General features: G+C 45.4%; 1 protein-coding gene across 2 annotated transcripts in view; it reads left to right on the top strand.

Moving 5' to 3' along the window:
• Positions 1 to 9,804, top strand: part of LOC129712294 (apolipoprotein A-I-like) — a 161,017-nt gene extending 151,213 nt beyond the window's left edge. Inside the window, exons 1-4 of one of the 2 annotated variants that reach the window (XM_055660595.1) lie at positions 517 to 608; positions 3,787 to 3,852; positions 4,827 to 4,905; positions 7,044 to 9,804. In XM_055660595.1, the coding sequence (XP_055516570.1) occupies positions 3,810 to 3,852; positions 4,827 to 4,905; positions 7,044 to 7,506 (585 nt within the window). In that variant the 5' untranslated portion in view covers positions 517 to 608; positions 3,787 to 3,809 and the 3' untranslated portion in view covers positions 7,507 to 9,804. Of the gene's footprint in view, positions 1 to 516; positions 609 to 3,782; positions 3,853 to 4,826; positions 4,906 to 7,043 lie in introns of those variants that run through there. The other variant, XM_055660596.1, reaches the window with a different exon arrangement.
• Positions 9,805 to 17,192: the final 7,388 nt, after the last annotated feature.

The following is a 17,192-nucleotide window of genomic DNA, read 5'->3' as shown; positions in this document are numbered from 1 at the left end:
GCCCATCAAGTCTACACCGCACCATTCAATCATGGCTGATCTATCTCTCCCTCCCTAACCCCATTCTCCTGCCTTCTTTCCATAACCTCTGACACCTGTACTCATCAAAAATCTATCTAACTGCCTTCAAAATATCCACTGAATTGGTCTCCACAGCCTTCGGTGGCAAAGAACTCTACAGATTCACCACCCTCGTAATTTGACACATGATGTAGTGGATCCTGATTGTGTTGTTGACTGCATCTTCCTCCAAACAAATCCAATCCCAACATCCTTCTCAGATGCTCGACTGAGGGTTCAGTACTGTAGATGTATTTCATGGTTGATGGGTTGGGATAACACTGCAATGGTTCAACTAGTTACAGGATCAGTGGGTTTTCTTATTAATTTTGCCTGTTATATCAATTCCAACACACGATCAACGTCCATTTGGAACAAACACTGAGAGTTCAAAAATTGTTAGTAAAACTTTAAAAAACACACACACACACGAGTCTGTGTAGTTTACTGTTCTTCCCCTTATCGGATGGTATAGATAAGGACAGGTTAATAAATCCCAGAGCTTGGGAAAGCAGATAACAGAAAGCCAGAGAACTTAACTCAAGCAGGTAAGAACTTTTACAGGGTCTACAGTATTTTGCCATTAGTCAACAGTTCAAAGGGATTAGTCAAAATTTTCTTTTGAGATCGGGTTTCCTCTTTCAAAGGAGGTTCAAAAGATGACCAACTTGTTCATGAAAAGACACAAGGTGCTGGAGTGACTCAACGGGTCAGGCAGCATCCCTGGAGAACACGGATAGGCCATGTCTCAGGTCGGGACCCTTCTTCAGCCCCGACCCGAAACGTCTCCAAAGATGTTGCCTGATGCCGCTGAATTACTCCAGCACTTTGTGTTTTTATAATTGTCCTACAAGTTGGACAAGTTGGGCTGAAGGGTGCGATTCTATGCTGGATAACTCTACGACTATGTTGCATTCGGTGTAGCTCCTGACCAAAGCTGTGGCATGTCACTTGTACGAACGGCTGATCTACATTTTCACATTGTGTTTTGTGTATGTTGTCTGCATTTTGATTGCATTAAACCTTCCAATCTGTCACGCTCCATGTCAAAAGTAGGATAGAATCTCTAGACTCTTGTGTCAAAGCTTAATTCTTGTATTTTCTTATAAGTTTTAGTTGTAATAAAAGTACTCGAATTGCACCTGAATGTCATAATATTAAACATGTCGTGGCACGGCAGTAGAGTTGCTGCCTTACAGTGCCTCGACCAGGGTTCGATCCTGACTATGGGTGCTGTGGATTCCCTCCAGGAGCTCCGGTTTGCTCCCACATGATAAGACCCCAATATGAATAAAATATGAGGAAATGTACGTGCTAATTGACCAGAGGTTCACACTGTAATGTCCTGTGATTTACATTCAACATTGAATGCGACTGAGAGGAAGAGAAAACTTTGCATTTTGACACATTGGCTTCATCGGTCAGGGAATTGAATACAGACATTAGGATACATGCACCAGACATTGTTGAGTCCGCGCTTGGAAAATTGTGTTCAGTTTTGTCACCTTTCTTTGCCTTTCTTTAGTCAGAGGGTGGTGAATCTGTGGAATTCTTTGCCACGGACGGCTGTGGAGGCCAAGTTCATGGATAGTTTTAAGGCAGAGATGGATAGATTCTTGATCAGTACGGTTGTCAGAGGTTATGGGGAGAAGGCAGGAGAATAGGGTTAGGACGGAGAGATAGAACAGCCATGATTGAATGGCGGAGTGGACTCGATGGGTCGAATGGCCTAATTCTATTCCTATCACATGATCTTATAATCTTGCTGCAGGAAAGATGCCATTAAGCTATAACTAGCAGAGAAGACTTACAAGGATGTTGCCAGGACTGAGGGCCTGAGCTCTTCGGAGAGGTTGGGCAGGCTGGGACTTTATTTCTTGGAGTGCAGGAGGCTGAGGGGTGATCTTGTAGAGTGTTATAGATATATTATATCTTATAGTAGTTATATCTTATAAGCCATATGAATAGATAGGGGAATGTCTTACCCAGGCAGGGCATTCAGGAACTGGAGAGCATAGGTTTAAGATGTGAAGGTAAAAATTTAGTAGGAACTTTTTTCACACAGAGTATGATGGGTGCATGGAATGAGCTTCCAGAGGATGTAGTTGAGGCAGGTACTAGACAACATTTAAGACATTTGGACAGTTACATGGATTTGAAAATTTTGGTGGGATACGGGTGAAATGTGGGCAAGTGTAAGTCATTTTGCTGGTCATGGCTGAGTTAGGGTGAAAGACCAGTTTCTGTGCTCCATGGCTCTAAGTTTAGTTTAGTTTAGTTTAGAGATACAGCATTGAAATGGCCCTTCGGCCCACCAAGTTCATGCCAACCAATCACCACCCGTACACTAGTTCTATCCCACACACTAGGGACAATTTACAGATGGCAATTAACCTACAAGCCTGTACGTCTTTGGGATGTGGGAGGAGACCGGAGCACCCGGAGAAAACCCACGCAGTCACAGGGAGAACGTGCAAACTCCGTACAGACAGCACCCATAGTGAAGATCAAACCTGGGTGAGTGGCGCTGTAAGGCAGTAGCTCTACCACTGCGCCAATGTTGTTCATTGTTCAAAGACAGATGTTGTTCACATCTGCTGGAACATCTGGTTCTGGTTGAGCAGCACTTTGATTTGAACATCCGCGCTGTCTTTCTCAAGATGCACCCTCCCTCCTCTGTAAATACTTCCTTGCCTCGGCAATATCCATACTTCCGTAACTCTGGCCCCTTGAGCTCCCCGGAACCTTCAGCTTCCTGGAACCTTCAGCTTCCACGCCCCTAAGGCCTGGAATTCCTTCCCTAAGCAAAGTTTAGAGGAGACGCGCGGGGCAGGTTTTCAGCATAAAGTGTGGTCGGTGCCTAGAATGTGCTGCTGGGGGTGGTGGTTGAAGCAGATACGTTAGTGCCATGTAAAACCCTTTTGGATAGGCCCATGGATATGCATCGAATGGAGGGATATGGGTTATGTGCAGGTAACATAGAAACATAGAAATTAAGTGCAGGGGTAGGCCATTCGGCCCTTCGAGCCTGCACCGCCATTCAATATGATCATGGCTGATCATCCAACTCAGTATCCCGTACCTGCCTTCTCTCCATACCCCCTGATCCCCTTAGCCACAAGGGCCACATCTAACTCCCTCTTAAATATAGCCAATGAACTGGCCTCGACTACCTTCTGTGGCAGAGAGTTCCACAGATTCACCACTCTCTGTGTGAAAAAAGTTCTTCTCATCTCGGTTTTAAAGGATTTCCCCCTTATCCTTAAGCTGTGACCCCTTGTCCTGGACTTCCCCAACATCGGGAACAATCTTCCTGCATCTCGCCTGTCCAACCCCTTAAGAATTTTGTAAGTTTCTATAAGATCCCCTCTCAATCTCCTGTATGATCAGTTATGGTTTTGGCATCATGTCCATCACAGACATTGTGGGCTGAAGGGCCTGTTCTTGTGCTGTACGGTTTACATGATCCATATACTAAAGCTTCCCACTCCTTTCTAGTTTGGAATTACCCTTGGACCGAATTCTTAGTCACCTGATTTAAGCCTTGTCAAATATGGCTTAATAAAGCTCATGCAGTCACGAAATAAATTAAATTGTTGTTGTGGTTATTGATTATTGATTTTCCTTCGGTAAACACTTAGTTAATGATCACAGACTCAAGGTTCCACATGTCCATGTTTTGCCCACCATGAGATTAAATCTACTGCTGGATTTACTTCATTGCAGATTGACTATCACCTGCTGGTAAAATGAAGACACTCATCGTGACTTTGATGCTGTTTCTCTTGAAAGGTAAGTTTTTAGTTTTATTTTTAATTTTAATTTTAGAGATACAGCACGGAAACAGGCCACCGGGCCCGCACCGACCAGCAATGTCCACACATTAACTCCACCCGACTAACACTAGGGACAATTTTACATTTATACCAAGCAGGTTAACCTACAAACCTGCAAGTCATGGGAGGAAACCGAAGATCTTGGAGAAAACCCACGCAGTTTCATGGGGAGAACATGCAAACTCCACACAGACAGCACCCGTAGTCAGGATCGGTTCCGGGTCTGTGGCCCTGTAAGGCAGTACTTCTACCACTGTGCCACCTTTGATATCAGTTTTAGTTCAGTGAGCACCCACTCCTGACTCCTGGCGAGAGATGGCAGCTGCCTGCTCCATTCCGTACACTGGGCCATTTTTCAATATGCCCACAATATTATCCACATTTGGCACTGGGTAAACCTCATTGGAAAATTATGTTTGCCTGAGAAAGATTGATTGAATTGTTTGATTGAAAGATGCACCATCAGCCCACCAAGCTGGCCACTGATCACCCGTACACATGTAGTCTATATTATCCCACTTTCCAATCAACTCATTACACCCTAGGGACAATTTACAGAGATCAATTAACCTGCAAACCCGCATGCCTTTGGGATGTGGGAGGAAAGCAGAGTACCTGGAGAAAATCCACACGGTCGCATAGAGAACATGCAAACCCCACACAGACAGCGCCCGTGGTCAGGATCGAACCCGGGTCTCTGCCGTGTGGGTTTTCTCCGGGTGCTCCGGTTTTCTCCCTCACTCCAAGCTTGTAGGTTAATTGGCTTCTGTGAATTTGCTGGTCGGTGCAGGCTTGTTTCCCCACGCTGTATTTCTAAACTGCACTAGACTTTCAGAAAATCCCATGAGGGTTACTGCAGTTTGCTCACTGTAGTAAGATCTGAAATGCATAATAACATCAACACCCATTGTTCTCTGTTTTCTTGACTAGGATGGGAGGTCCATGCTCTTCCTGTGCAGTCGGAGGAACCTGAATCACAACCTTGGATTGAACTGTTCAAACCACTGATGTACGCACATAATCCATTCTATCACTCCGAACAGCTACTGCAAGTGTGAACATTCGCGGGTTCATACGATTCTCCACCGGGATAAGCAGAGATAAAACTCAAAACACTGGAGTAACTCAGCGGGACAGGCAGCATCTCTGGAGAGAAGGAATGGGTGACATTTCGGGTCGAGACCCTTCTTCAGACTGAGAGTCAGGGGAGAGGGAGACATAGGGATATGGAAGGGCAAGGTGTGAAAACGAGAGATTAAAGGGATCAAGTTGATCAAGGGAAATGTAGAATCCTTCAATGTTAGCTGAGGGGAAGGTGACAAGGGGGCACACATTCAGTAAAATGTAATCAGGAGGAGAGTGGTCCGAGTCGGAGAACTGGGGTGGGGAGTGGTGGAGAGAGAGGGAAAGCAAAGGTTACTTGAAGTTAGCGAAGTTAATATTCATACCGCAGGGTTGTACGTAGAGATAGATTGTTTTAAAGATAGACACAAAGTGCTGGAGTAACTCAGCAGGCCAGGCAGTATTTCTGGAGATAGTGGATAGATTATGTTTCTGGTTGGGACCATTCCTCAGTGGGTGGGGACAGAAACTGGAAATAAATCGTGACTGACCTCCCTTTTGTTTCGATTCGTTTTGTTGTGCTTTCTTGCTCCAGCTTTGAGATTTTCACTTATCAGCCTATGTCCAAAATACAATTCTGAACCGCAGAGCCAATGTTTACGAAAGAACTGCAGATGCTGGGAAAATCTAAGGTAGACAAAAATGCTGGAGAAACTCAGCGGGTGAGGCAGCATCTGTGGAGCGAAGGAACAGGTGACATTTCGGGTCGAGACCCTTCTTCAGACTGAGAGTCATGGGAGAGGGAAACTAGAGGTATGAAAAGATTCAGAACAAATTTGAGCCAGTACCGGTGAGCCAGGAACGGTGGAGCCCACAATGGTCCATTGTTGGCTGGGGAAGAGGTGATAACGATAGACCGAACGCAGACTAAGATCCAAAACCCGCCTCGTGGCATCAACAGCCTCTTTGCCTTACATAGAAACATAGAAACATAGAAATTAGGTGCAGGAGTAGAGGCCATTCGGCCCTTCGAGCCTGCACCGCCATTCAATATGATCATGGCTGATCATCCAACTCAGTATCCCGTACCTGCCTTCTCTCCATACCCCCTGATCCCCTTAGCCACAAGGGCCACATCTAACTCCCTCTTAAATATAGCCAATGAAGTGGCCTCAACTACCCTCTGTGGCAGAGAGTTCCAGAGATTCACCACTCTCTGCGTGAAAAAAGTTCTTCTCATCTCGGTTTTAAAGGATTTCCCCTTTATCCTCAAGCTGTGACCCCTTGTCCTGGACTTCCCTAACATCGGGAACAATCTTCCTGCATCTAGCCTGTCCAACCCCTTAAGAATTTTGTAAGTTTCTATAAGATCCCCTCTCAATCTTCTAAATTCTAGAGAGTATAAACCAAGTCTATCCAGTCTTTCTTCATAAGACAGTCCTGACATCCCAGGAATCAGTCTGGTGAACCGTCTCTGCACTCCCTCTATGGCAATAATGTCCTTCCTCAGATTTGGAGACCAAAACTGTACGCAATACTCCAGGTGTGGTCTCACCAAGACCCTGTACAACTGCAGTAGACCTCTCTGCTCCTATACTCAAATCCTTTTGCAATGAAAGCTAACATACCATTCGCTTTCTTTACTGCCTGCTGCACCTGCATGCCTACCTTCAATGACTGGTGTACCATGACACCCAGGTCTCGCTGCATCTCCCCCTTTCCCAATCGGCCACCATTTAGATAATAGTCTGCTTTCCTGTTTTTGCCACCAAAATGGATAACCTCACATTTATCCACATTATACTGCAATCCACATTACAGCACCAGTGACCAGGGTTTGATCCTGACTATGGGCGTGGCCCTACGCAGTTTGCACGTTCTACCCGTGACTTGCGTGGGTTTTCTCTGGGCGCTCCGGTTTCCTCCCACACTCCAAAGACGTGCGGGTTTGTAGGTTTAATTGGTTCTCCCAATAGGTTGCCTTGTTGCAGAGATCGGCAAATCATGATTAGCGTGCCCTGTGCCGCAGAGAGGATGCTGAGATTTGGAAACAACGTAGACATCTTCTCTATTTCTCTTTTTCAGGCATATTTCTAATGGAAGTGTCAATCTTCCCAACAATGCAACAGAAATTCTCCAGCAGAGGTTTGAAGCTCTTGGAAGTCAAATGGAGGAACAGCTGTTCAAGCTCAAGGACATGATGGCCTCTGTGTTTACACATCTCAACGCAGAAGCCCATGGCCTCCCCAAAAGTCCTGCATCGTCCATCATCCAACAACTGGAAGCATTTAAGGCCAACATTAGCCAATGGGCAGTTGGTGCCGTACCCACTAATACAAGTGCAATTATCCCAGACAATGTTCAAGAAGACTTTAATCAGAAGTTGGAGGAATTACAACGGATTTTCATCCCTTTAATTAGCACAGTCCAGGGAAAATTCATAGAAGGAGTTGCAAACCTCCGAGAATCCATTACGCCTGGAATTCGTGAAATCAAAGAACTTATCACAGAATCAGAATCTGCAATAAAAGAGATAGAAAGGTCTTAAATTTGTCTGCCAGATTCCCATAGCACCAAGAGTAATTGGGGAGAGAAGTTATTAAATTAAATTTCAAGGCAATTACAATGTTAATAGAATAAACCTTTTGTATCATCCTCCCATTTTCTACCAATGCTGACATTGTATTTACACAGCTGGTCAGTCAGCATCTACTGTACACCCAGGCAAACGGCAGGCTCAATCTACCTCCCGTAATAACATCCACACAGCTGTACATTCTAGATGCTCTATGTGCCACGATAGACAAGCACAAACTGTTTGTGTCCACTCGTTATCTCCTTGTTCCACAGCCAACAATGGACCATTGTGGGTTCCACCCTTCCTTGATCCCCCTTGCTGGCTTTGATTTGTTCTTTTCATTCTTTCTTTGTACCTTTTCATACCTCCAGTTTCACCCAACCATCCCTGACCCAGTCTGAAGAAGGGTCTCCACCAGAAACGCCACCTTTTCCAAGTCTCCAGAGTTGCTGCCTGACCTGCTGAGTTCCTCCAGCATTTTGTGTCCATCTTCAGCATCAGAGACATCTTGCTCTTAAATTAACAAGTCAAACACATTCCCCTTTGTGACTGTGCCCCTGGTTATTTCCAGGTGTTTATTGAGGCATTGTTGCCCCAACACGCAACATCCACTTGAGTTTGCAACATCCACAATTGGAATAAAATTGTACCTTATGCCCCTGTCCCACTTAGGAAACCTGAACGGAAACCTCTGGAGACTTTGCACCCCACCCAAGGTTTCCGTGCAGCTCCCGGAGGTTGCAGGTGGTTGCCGGAGGTTGCAGGTAGTGGAAGCAGGTACGGAGACTGACAAAAACCTCCGGGAATCTCCGGGAACCGCGCGGAAACCTTGGGTGGGGCGCAAAGTCTCCAGAGGTTTCCGTTCAGGTTGCCTAAGTGGGACAGGGGCATTACAAACAGATGCTGCCTGACCTGCGGAGTTACTACAGCATTTTGTGTCTATCTACGGGAGAATGGCAGATGGAAACAGGGGATTCCCAACCACATTCCCAGTAAGGCCATGGCCATTTTCATTGGGGTCTGGATGAAAAGCAGCTTGGGGCAGGATATGCCAATGTGGGCTAATGGCCTTACGTTTATCAGACGTTTATCGTGATCTGTGTATGAACACGGACTGTTTGTGGCCTCCTTGGTGGCACCAACTATACACTGGATAGTAAAAGCTCTTAAAGGGAGCAAGACTGAGTCAGAGGAAACTAGAGGCATGAAAAGGTGCAAGGTATGAAAAGAACAAATCAAAGCCAGCAATGATGATCAAGGAAAGGTGGGGCAAGCAGAGGCCCAAACAATTAGATCGTTAGAGAGACACAAAAAGCTGGAGTAGCTCAGCACCTTTGGAGAGAAGGAATGGGTCGAGTCGAGACCGAGATAAGGGAAACAAGAGATAGAGACGATAATGGGGGCAGATTAAGAACAATTAAGGAAAGATATGCAAAAAATGATGAAACGGGTCACTGTTAGCTGTTTGTTGGGTGAAAACGAGAAGTTGGTGCGATTGGAGTGGGGGAGGGATAGAGAGCGAGGGGGTGTCGGGGTTAATCGTTAGCTTTTAGTGGGAGATTTTTGTCGGGACTGGAGGATTGAGAACGTGCAGCTTGTCTCCACTGACCGACCTGCAACTCTTGAGAGAGTCGTTTGGCCATCTACGCCTGAGGAGCAGAAGGAGGAAGGGAGGAGAAATCAGAGAACGAGCAAGGAAGGAGAGAAGAGAGGGGGAAATACAGATTTGGAGAGATAGCACAGGGTAGTGTAAGAGGGGAAATACGAGGAAAACTGAAATGGAGAGTAAGGGAGAAATAGATAGAAGAAAACGTTACACTCTGAGACAGGAAATAATTTATAAATACAGCAATGAAATATGTAATTGTTCAGATTAGAAGTCTTTTCAGCCTCGGGAATAAAGTTGGTTTTCTAAAATCAGCAAAACCTGACCAAAATTAGATGAACAAAAATCGATAAAAGGGGGCTGTAATCTTATTCTCTGCACCTCCTCCGACCTTATCCAATCTACAGAAATATCAATAATTCATTCACTGGGGTTAAATAAATGTTTGAAGTAAACTTAGTTAATTAATGCTACTACTAATATAACTAATAGTATCAATATTTCTTTTTCTCTAATGATGTGCAACCCTTTGGAATTATTGGTTCCATTTCATTTTTGGAATCAATTTTGGTGGCAATGTTGAATTAATTGTAAATGAATGTATGAATTAATGTGCACAGAATCAAGATGATATAGACGCTTGAAATAAAATGGCAGCATTATATTTGTCTTAAATAGTTCCATTATTGATCAAAATGTAAAGTTTACCAGCTTACAGCTTTGTCACGGGGCCAGAGAGAACGCACTTGAGTAGATTTCATCACTACAAGAGAATTGTGAATGACTTTGGTAACTCTGCACTTTATTTATTATTATTTATTATTATTATTATTATTATTATTATTATTATTATTATTATTGTTATTATTATACATTATACTTATGGGCGACTGTCAAAGGACTCTCAAGAACGCCTTACAAAATTTAGTAAGCAGATTACAAAACTTATAAGCGGAATGAAACAAAACAAAAAATATACAGTAAGGACATCAACAATACACAATTCAAAGAGTTCAGACTGAAGAAGGGTTTCGGCCCGAAACGTTGCCTATTTCCTTCGCTCCATAGATGCTGCTGCACCCGCTGAGTTTCTCCAGCACTTTTGCCTACCTTCAAAGAGTATGATCATACTTTGAGTATGATCAGCTGCTACCTGTAGCGTTGCCAAATTATGGAAAACTTGTAACATCAAAGTTCAGTTTAGTTTATTATTGTCACGTGTGCCGAGGTACAGTGAAAAGTGAAAAGCTTTTTGTTGCGTGCTATCTGGTCAGCGAAAAGACTATACATGATTACAATCGCGCCGTCTACAGTGTACTGCTACAGGATAAGGGTATAACATTCAGTACAAGATTAAAATCTAATACAGCCTGACTAAAGATAGTTTAAAGGTCTCCAATGAGGTAGATGGGAAGTCAGGACCGCACTCTAGCTGGTGAGAGGACGGTTCAGTTGCCTGATAACAGCTGGGAAGAAAATGTTCCTGAATTTGATCATCAGATTTACACTGTACATGGAAAACCTAGTTAACCTAACTCACTCCCCTTCCCCCCACCCCCCCCCCCCCCCCCCCCCCCCCCCCCCCCCCCCCCCCTCCCCCCCCCCCCCCCCCCCCCCCCCACACCCCCCACACCCGAGTCTCGATGCCTAACTCTGGAAGGTACAGTTCACATCTCGTCTAAATGTGCACATAAAACCACCTGTTTCACCCAGCCTGCTCATGTTGCTGATCTGTGCACTTATTCCTGAAGTCTCTCTGTTCCTCTACGTCATTCAACATACTCCCATTGTTGTATGTTCATCAGTTCATAAGTGATGATACAATTCTTTAGGATAGGAGCAGAATTAGGCCATTGGGCCCATCACATCTACTCGGCCCTTCAATCATGGCTGACCTATCTTTCTCTCTCAATCCAGTGTTCTCTTCATTTGTTGCACCATCCCAAATGCATTCACTTCTCCACATTACGTGTACTTTGCTATTGTTCAGCCCGACTGACTATTATAGGTAGAACTATGATGGCAATGGTAGCCTCGGCTTTCCTCCTCAACGTTAAAACACACCCAACGTTTGCTTCATCTCTATCTCCTCTATCGTGTTGTTTAAATGAATTGAATGCTGAAGATAGACACAAAATGCTGGAATGACTCAGCAGGTCAGGCAGCATCTCTGGGGAAAATGAATGGGTGACGTTTTGTGTCGAAACCCTTCTGCGGACTTTGAAGATGTTCTTTTCTTTAACGTTCTTTCTGCAGACTTTGAAGATGCTATATTTAAGAGGGAGTTAGATGTGGCCCTTGTGGCCAAGGGGATCAGAGGGTATGGAGAGAAGGCAGGTACGGGATACTGAGTTGGATGATCAGCCATGATCATATTAAATGGCGGTGCAGGCTCGAAGGGCCGAATGGCCTATTCCTGCACCTAATTTCTATGTTTCTATGTTTCTATGTTTTCCTCTCTCCGATAAGAGTTCTGTAATTCTGAAGAAGGGTCTCAACCCAAAACGTTGCTGCCTGACCTGCTGGGTTACTCCAGCATTGTGTGTCTATCTTCGGTGTAAACCAGAATATGCAGTTCCTTCCCACATATTATCATGCCCTTGATGTTTAGGCCTTACCCAATGAATTGAATTCTGAGCCCTGTATAAGTTGGCCTCAGTAGTATTTAGTCTGGTGATCCACTGGGATTCAGAGGTGTGTGACCATTATGGCCCTGTATCTTCCAAGGCATGAGGACCTCAGCAGAATCTGCCATTGATCTCTTATAGAAACTTACTAAAATTCTTAAGGGGTAGGACAGGCTAGATGCAGGAAGATTGTTCCCGATGTTGGGGAAGTCCAGGACAAGGGGGTCACAGTTTAAGGATAAGGGGGAAATCCTTTAAAACCGAGATGAGAAGAACATTTTTCACACAGAGAGTGGTGAATCTCTGGAACTCTCTGCCACAGAGGGTAGTTGAGGCCACAGTTCATTGGCTATATTTAAGAGGGAGTTAGATGTGGCCCTTCTGGCTAAGGGGATCAGGGGGTATGGAGAGAAGGCAGGTATGGGATACTGAGTTGGATGATCAGCCATGATCATATTGAATGGCGGTGCAGGCTCGAAGGGCCGAATGGCCTACTCCTGCACCTAATTTCTATGTTCTATGTTCTATCTCAAAACATTTGCTCCTTGCTCTCTAGCCTAATCCTCCATCTTCCAGCAGAGGGCAGCAGCTCCATTTTGGAGTCATGTATGGACAAGAAGGAAGAGGTGACTATGGTTGCAAAATACCTGTGATCCCTACCCGTGCCTTCTGCAGATCCTGGATGAAGAAGCCAACAAAATGCACCTCACCAATTCCTGCCAGAACGCTTAACATTAACCATCCATGTTAATGGACACAAGGTGCTGGAGTAACTCAGCGGGTCAGGCAGCAACTCTGGAGAACAAGGATGGGTGATGATTCAGGTCGGGACCCGTCTATCATACTGGGGCTAGTACTGATGGGGCATGATGGTCGGCATGGACAAGTTGGGCCGAAGGGCCTGTTTCCATGCTGTACGACTCATTTCCATGGTGGAAGTTATCACTGTTTGATGCTGAAATCAACGCAGGGAGGGGGTGTTCCTTTTTCTCCACAGATGCTGCCTGACCCGCTGAGTTGCCCATCCTGTTTCACCATCAATGTTAATGCAGTGTGTTGTCTTTGAAATCCTGCTGGAACTTTAAAGGATAGTCTCATAAGTTCCAAGAGCAGAATTAGGCCATTCGGCCCATCAAGTCTACTCCGCCATTTAATCATGGCTGATCTAACCTTTCCTCTCAACCCCATTCTCCTGTTTTCGCCCCATAACCCCTGACACCCTTACTAATCAAATACTTGTAAATGACAATAGACAATAAGTGCAGGAGTAGGCCATTCGGCTCTTCGAGCCAGCACCGCCATTCACTGTAATCATGGCTGATCATCCACAATCAGTACCCCGTTCCTGCCTTCTCCCCATATCCCTTGACTCCACTATCTTTAAGAGCTCTATTTAACTCTCTCTTGAAAGCATCCAAAGAATTGGCCTCCACTGTCTTCTGAGGCAGGGAATTCCTCAAATTCACAACTCTCTGTGTGAAAATGTTTTTCCTCATCTCCGTTCTAAATGGCTTACCCCTTATTCTTATACTGTGGCCCCTGGTTCTGGACTCCCCCAACATCGGGAACCTGTTTCCTGCTTCTTGCATGTCCGAACTCTTAATAATCTTATATGTTTCAATAAGATACCCTCTCATCCTTCTAAATTCCAGAGTATATTAGCCCAACCGCTCCATTCTATCAACATATGACAGTCCCGCCATCGCGAGGTGTAACCATCCTTCCGGGTTGTGAGGGGAAGGTGTTGTCAGAAATGATTCACAATGAGTAATGGCATCCAATACATTTCAGCAAACAGCAGGAGTAAATGGAAGTAAATACGGAATCAAGGGATATGGGGAAAAAGCAGTAACAGGGTACTGATTCTGGATGATCAGCCATGATTATATTGAATGTCGGTGCAGGTTAGAAGGGCCGAATGGCCTACTCCTGCACCTACTTTCTATGTTTTTATGAAGCTCAGTTTTAATTCAGTTTCAGTTTAATTTATTGTCACGTGTACCGAGGTACAGTGAAAAGCTATTTGTTGTGTGTGAACCAGTCAGCAGAAAGACAATACATGATTACAATCAATCTATTTACAGTGCAAAGATACATGATAAGGGAAAAATGTTTAGTGCAAGTAAAGCCAGTTTCATGGTCGTCTTCTAGGTCTGCATAAATACTTGAGTCTTCAGTTACAACAGAAGTCTTTAATGCTTTACTCAATGCTGGCAGCAAGACAAGTCAAAAATAGCCGCACACACACACACACACACAGGATAAACTATATACAAACATTTCCCTTTGTCCTGTGCAGCGCCACCTGCTGCACGGGAGGAGCAACGGGTCCTCCCACCCCACACAGTCCACCAAACATCACAACCAGCAAAGTCCCCTCAAGGATATTCGGAGGGACATCAAAAAGGTAGTTAGTAAGTAGTTCAGCACTGCTCTCTGGATGTGGTAATATGATTCAGTTGCCTGATAACAGCTGGGAAGAAATTGTCCCTGAATCTGGTGATGGAGGCAGGTGTGAATGATGTGGTGCACCAGGGCTGCTGGGCAGTACTGGAGCTGTGGGACAATTCCATTGCAAATGCAATTCCACTCCAAAGACGATCAGGTTTGTAGCTTAAGCAGCTTCTGTAAATTGTAAATTATCCCTAGTCTGTCAGATACTGCTGTTATACGGGGTGAATGCTGATCAGCATGGGGTCGGTGGGCTGAAGGGCCTGTTTCCACGCTGCATCTCTATAGTCTAAAGTTTAGTTTAGAGATACAGCGCAGAAATAGGCCCACCAAGTCCGCGCCGACCAGCGATCCCCACACATTAACACTATCCTACACACACTAGGGACAATTTTACACATACTGTTCACCAAGCCAATTAACCTGCAAACCTGCACGTCTTTGGAGTGTGGGAGGAAACTGAAGATCTCGGAGAAAACCCACGCAGGTCACGGGGAGAACGTACAAACTCCGTACAGACAGCGCCCGTAGTCAGGATCGAACCCAGGTCTCTGGCGCTGTGAGGCAGCAACTCTACCGCTGCGCCACCATGTCGCCCCTAAGGTCTAAAGTATAACCGTACAGGCACACATGACTGGGGCATGACTCTTCACTATGCTGTGTTCTGCAAAAGCATTTCAATGAATATATTGTTCTAGCCACATTGTGAGCATGGAAGATGCATCATTTCGTAGCCCAGGACAGTCGCGATGTGATTCCACATTCGCAGTAAACTGTCTCACGAACGCCTGTGAACTATCACGGCCGAGCTGCGTTCTCTCTCGTGGACAGGTGTTACATCCACTGCAGCCTTGTCTTTTGATGGGCAATGCAAACAACCTCGCATTGCTGAACAACTGTTTGTTTAGCTTTATCTGCTTCCTGCTAAGCCTTGGGTATCTGGAACGCACTGCCAGGGGTGGCGGTGGAGACGGATTAGATAGTGGTGTGTAAGAGGCTTTCAGGCAGGCACATGGATTTGCAGGCCATGGTAGAATATTGATCATGTCCAAACAGAGGAAACTAATTGAACTTGGCATCATGTAGTTCACAGATGTTGTAATCGAAAGGCTTGTTCCTGTGCTGCAGTGTTCCATATCCTATAATACATATTCATAAGTGATAGGAACAGAATTAAAGCCATTTGGCCCATCCGGTCTACTCCACCATACAATCATGGCTGATCTATCTTTCCCTCTCAACCCCATTCTCCTGCCTTCTCCCCATAACCCTAATAATCAAGAATCTGTCAATCTCTGCCTTAATTGATGGCCTCCGCAGCTGCCTGTGGCAATGAATTCCAAAGATTCGCCACCACCCGACTAAAGAAATTCCTCCCCATCTCTATTATTACTTCAATATCGCTTTAAATTTCCAGCCCAATTTCAAACCTTGACACCTCCGTCCTCACTCCTAAGTGATTTCCAAAGCAGCTCAATGAGAACTCAAGGAACATAGTCATCTTCTAATAGTCATCTTACGACCCGACCTCAGCGAGTGAGGAGAGAATGGATGATTTCCACTACAAAGCGTTGTAGTTATCAAGGTAGGTTGAGCGGACTGGTGCTTGATGGCGTAGAGATGTGGACTGTGGGGTGATGTAATTGAAGATGATGAGATGGTGAAGTGAGATGTTTGAGATCCAGTTGAGTCTGTTCAGGGAAGTCTGGTAACACCAGTGAGGTCAGGCCAAGCAGGGCAGCACCAAAGATCCTACAGCGAGCAAGATAGATCACTCGACGAAAAAAGACATAGCATGGTCATGGGCAGATTCATTGGTAATTTAAGGCCCCATTTCCATAACCGGCTTCCCAAAGATCCCATCGGATAATAGTGCGGAGTCGGAAGCCGGTTACGGAAACATCCTCGTAAAAATATTTATTTGGTAAAAATCTCCTCATTTTCAGAATTTGAATTTATTGACACAAACTGTAACGCTGATTACACTGCGAGTCGGGTCGGGTCGGGTCGGGTTACTGAAATGGATGAAAAAAAGGCCCACGTTCCGTTCCGTTGCGTACTACACGTCAGACCATTGCATTTAGCAGGAGTGGTCTATCTTGCTCCGATATAGGGCCTTTGCCTGATACAATCGAGCCCCAGGCTGCTGCAAGGCCTCCAGCTGCCCACTCCACCCGAACATCATTGAGAGAAGCGGGCTGGCCTAACCATCACCACACCCAGTTTGAGCGGTTGGTCCAGTTTTTTATTCCAATTAAATGTATTTGCTTCAACAACATGCTTTGCACAGTATGACCTGGCATTTATCCACAAATTGTTCTGTGTCGTTGTCAAGCTCAGATCATCGTAGTGTGGGTGGCACGGTGGTGCAGCGGTAGAGTTGCTGCCTCACAGCGCCAGAGACTCGGGTTCGAACCTGACTGCGGGTGCTGTCTGTACGGAGTTTGTACGTTCTCCCTGTGACCGCGTGGGTTTGCTTTGGGTGCTCCAGTTTCCTTCCACACTCCAGAGATGCGCAGGGTTGTAGGTTGATAGACTTCAGTAAGTTGTCCCCAGTGTGTAGGATGGAACTAGTGTGCGGGGGTGATTGCTGGTCGGCGAGGACTCGGTGACTCGAAGGGCCTGTTTCTACGTCGTATCTCAAAACCAAACAAATCTAAACTAAGCATTCCTCTCTAATACTTTGGTACTATTCCCCTCATCTGTTCCCGCGGGGGTGGATTCCATGTAAACTTTCCAGGTAAAGAGATATTTATGGGAATTTTAATTTGTTTTATTAGTGGGCAGTGGGCAGATGCTATAGACCTGCACGGGAAGGTAGACGCTCCCGCCCCCATGTCTCAGGCAGATGGGGCTCGTCAGGCTGGGAAGGCAGTCCATCTAGGAGAGGGAAAACTCTGATTTAAAACCTCCACTGCCTTGTGGCCATCTCCAGTCATGGAAAAGGCTCCAGGAATAAACCTCAAGAAAAT

The sequence above is a fragment of the Leucoraja erinacea genome, chromosome 32 (genome assembly GCF_028641065.1).
Source record: "Leucoraja erinacea ecotype New England chromosome 32, Leri_hhj_1, whole genome shotgun sequence".
Lineage (NCBI taxonomy): Eukaryota > Metazoa > Chordata > Chondrichthyes > Rajiformes > Rajidae > Leucoraja > Leucoraja erinaceus.
The sequence above is the reverse complement of the archived record's forward strand: the minus strand, read 5'-3'. Positions and strand labels throughout refer to the sequence as shown.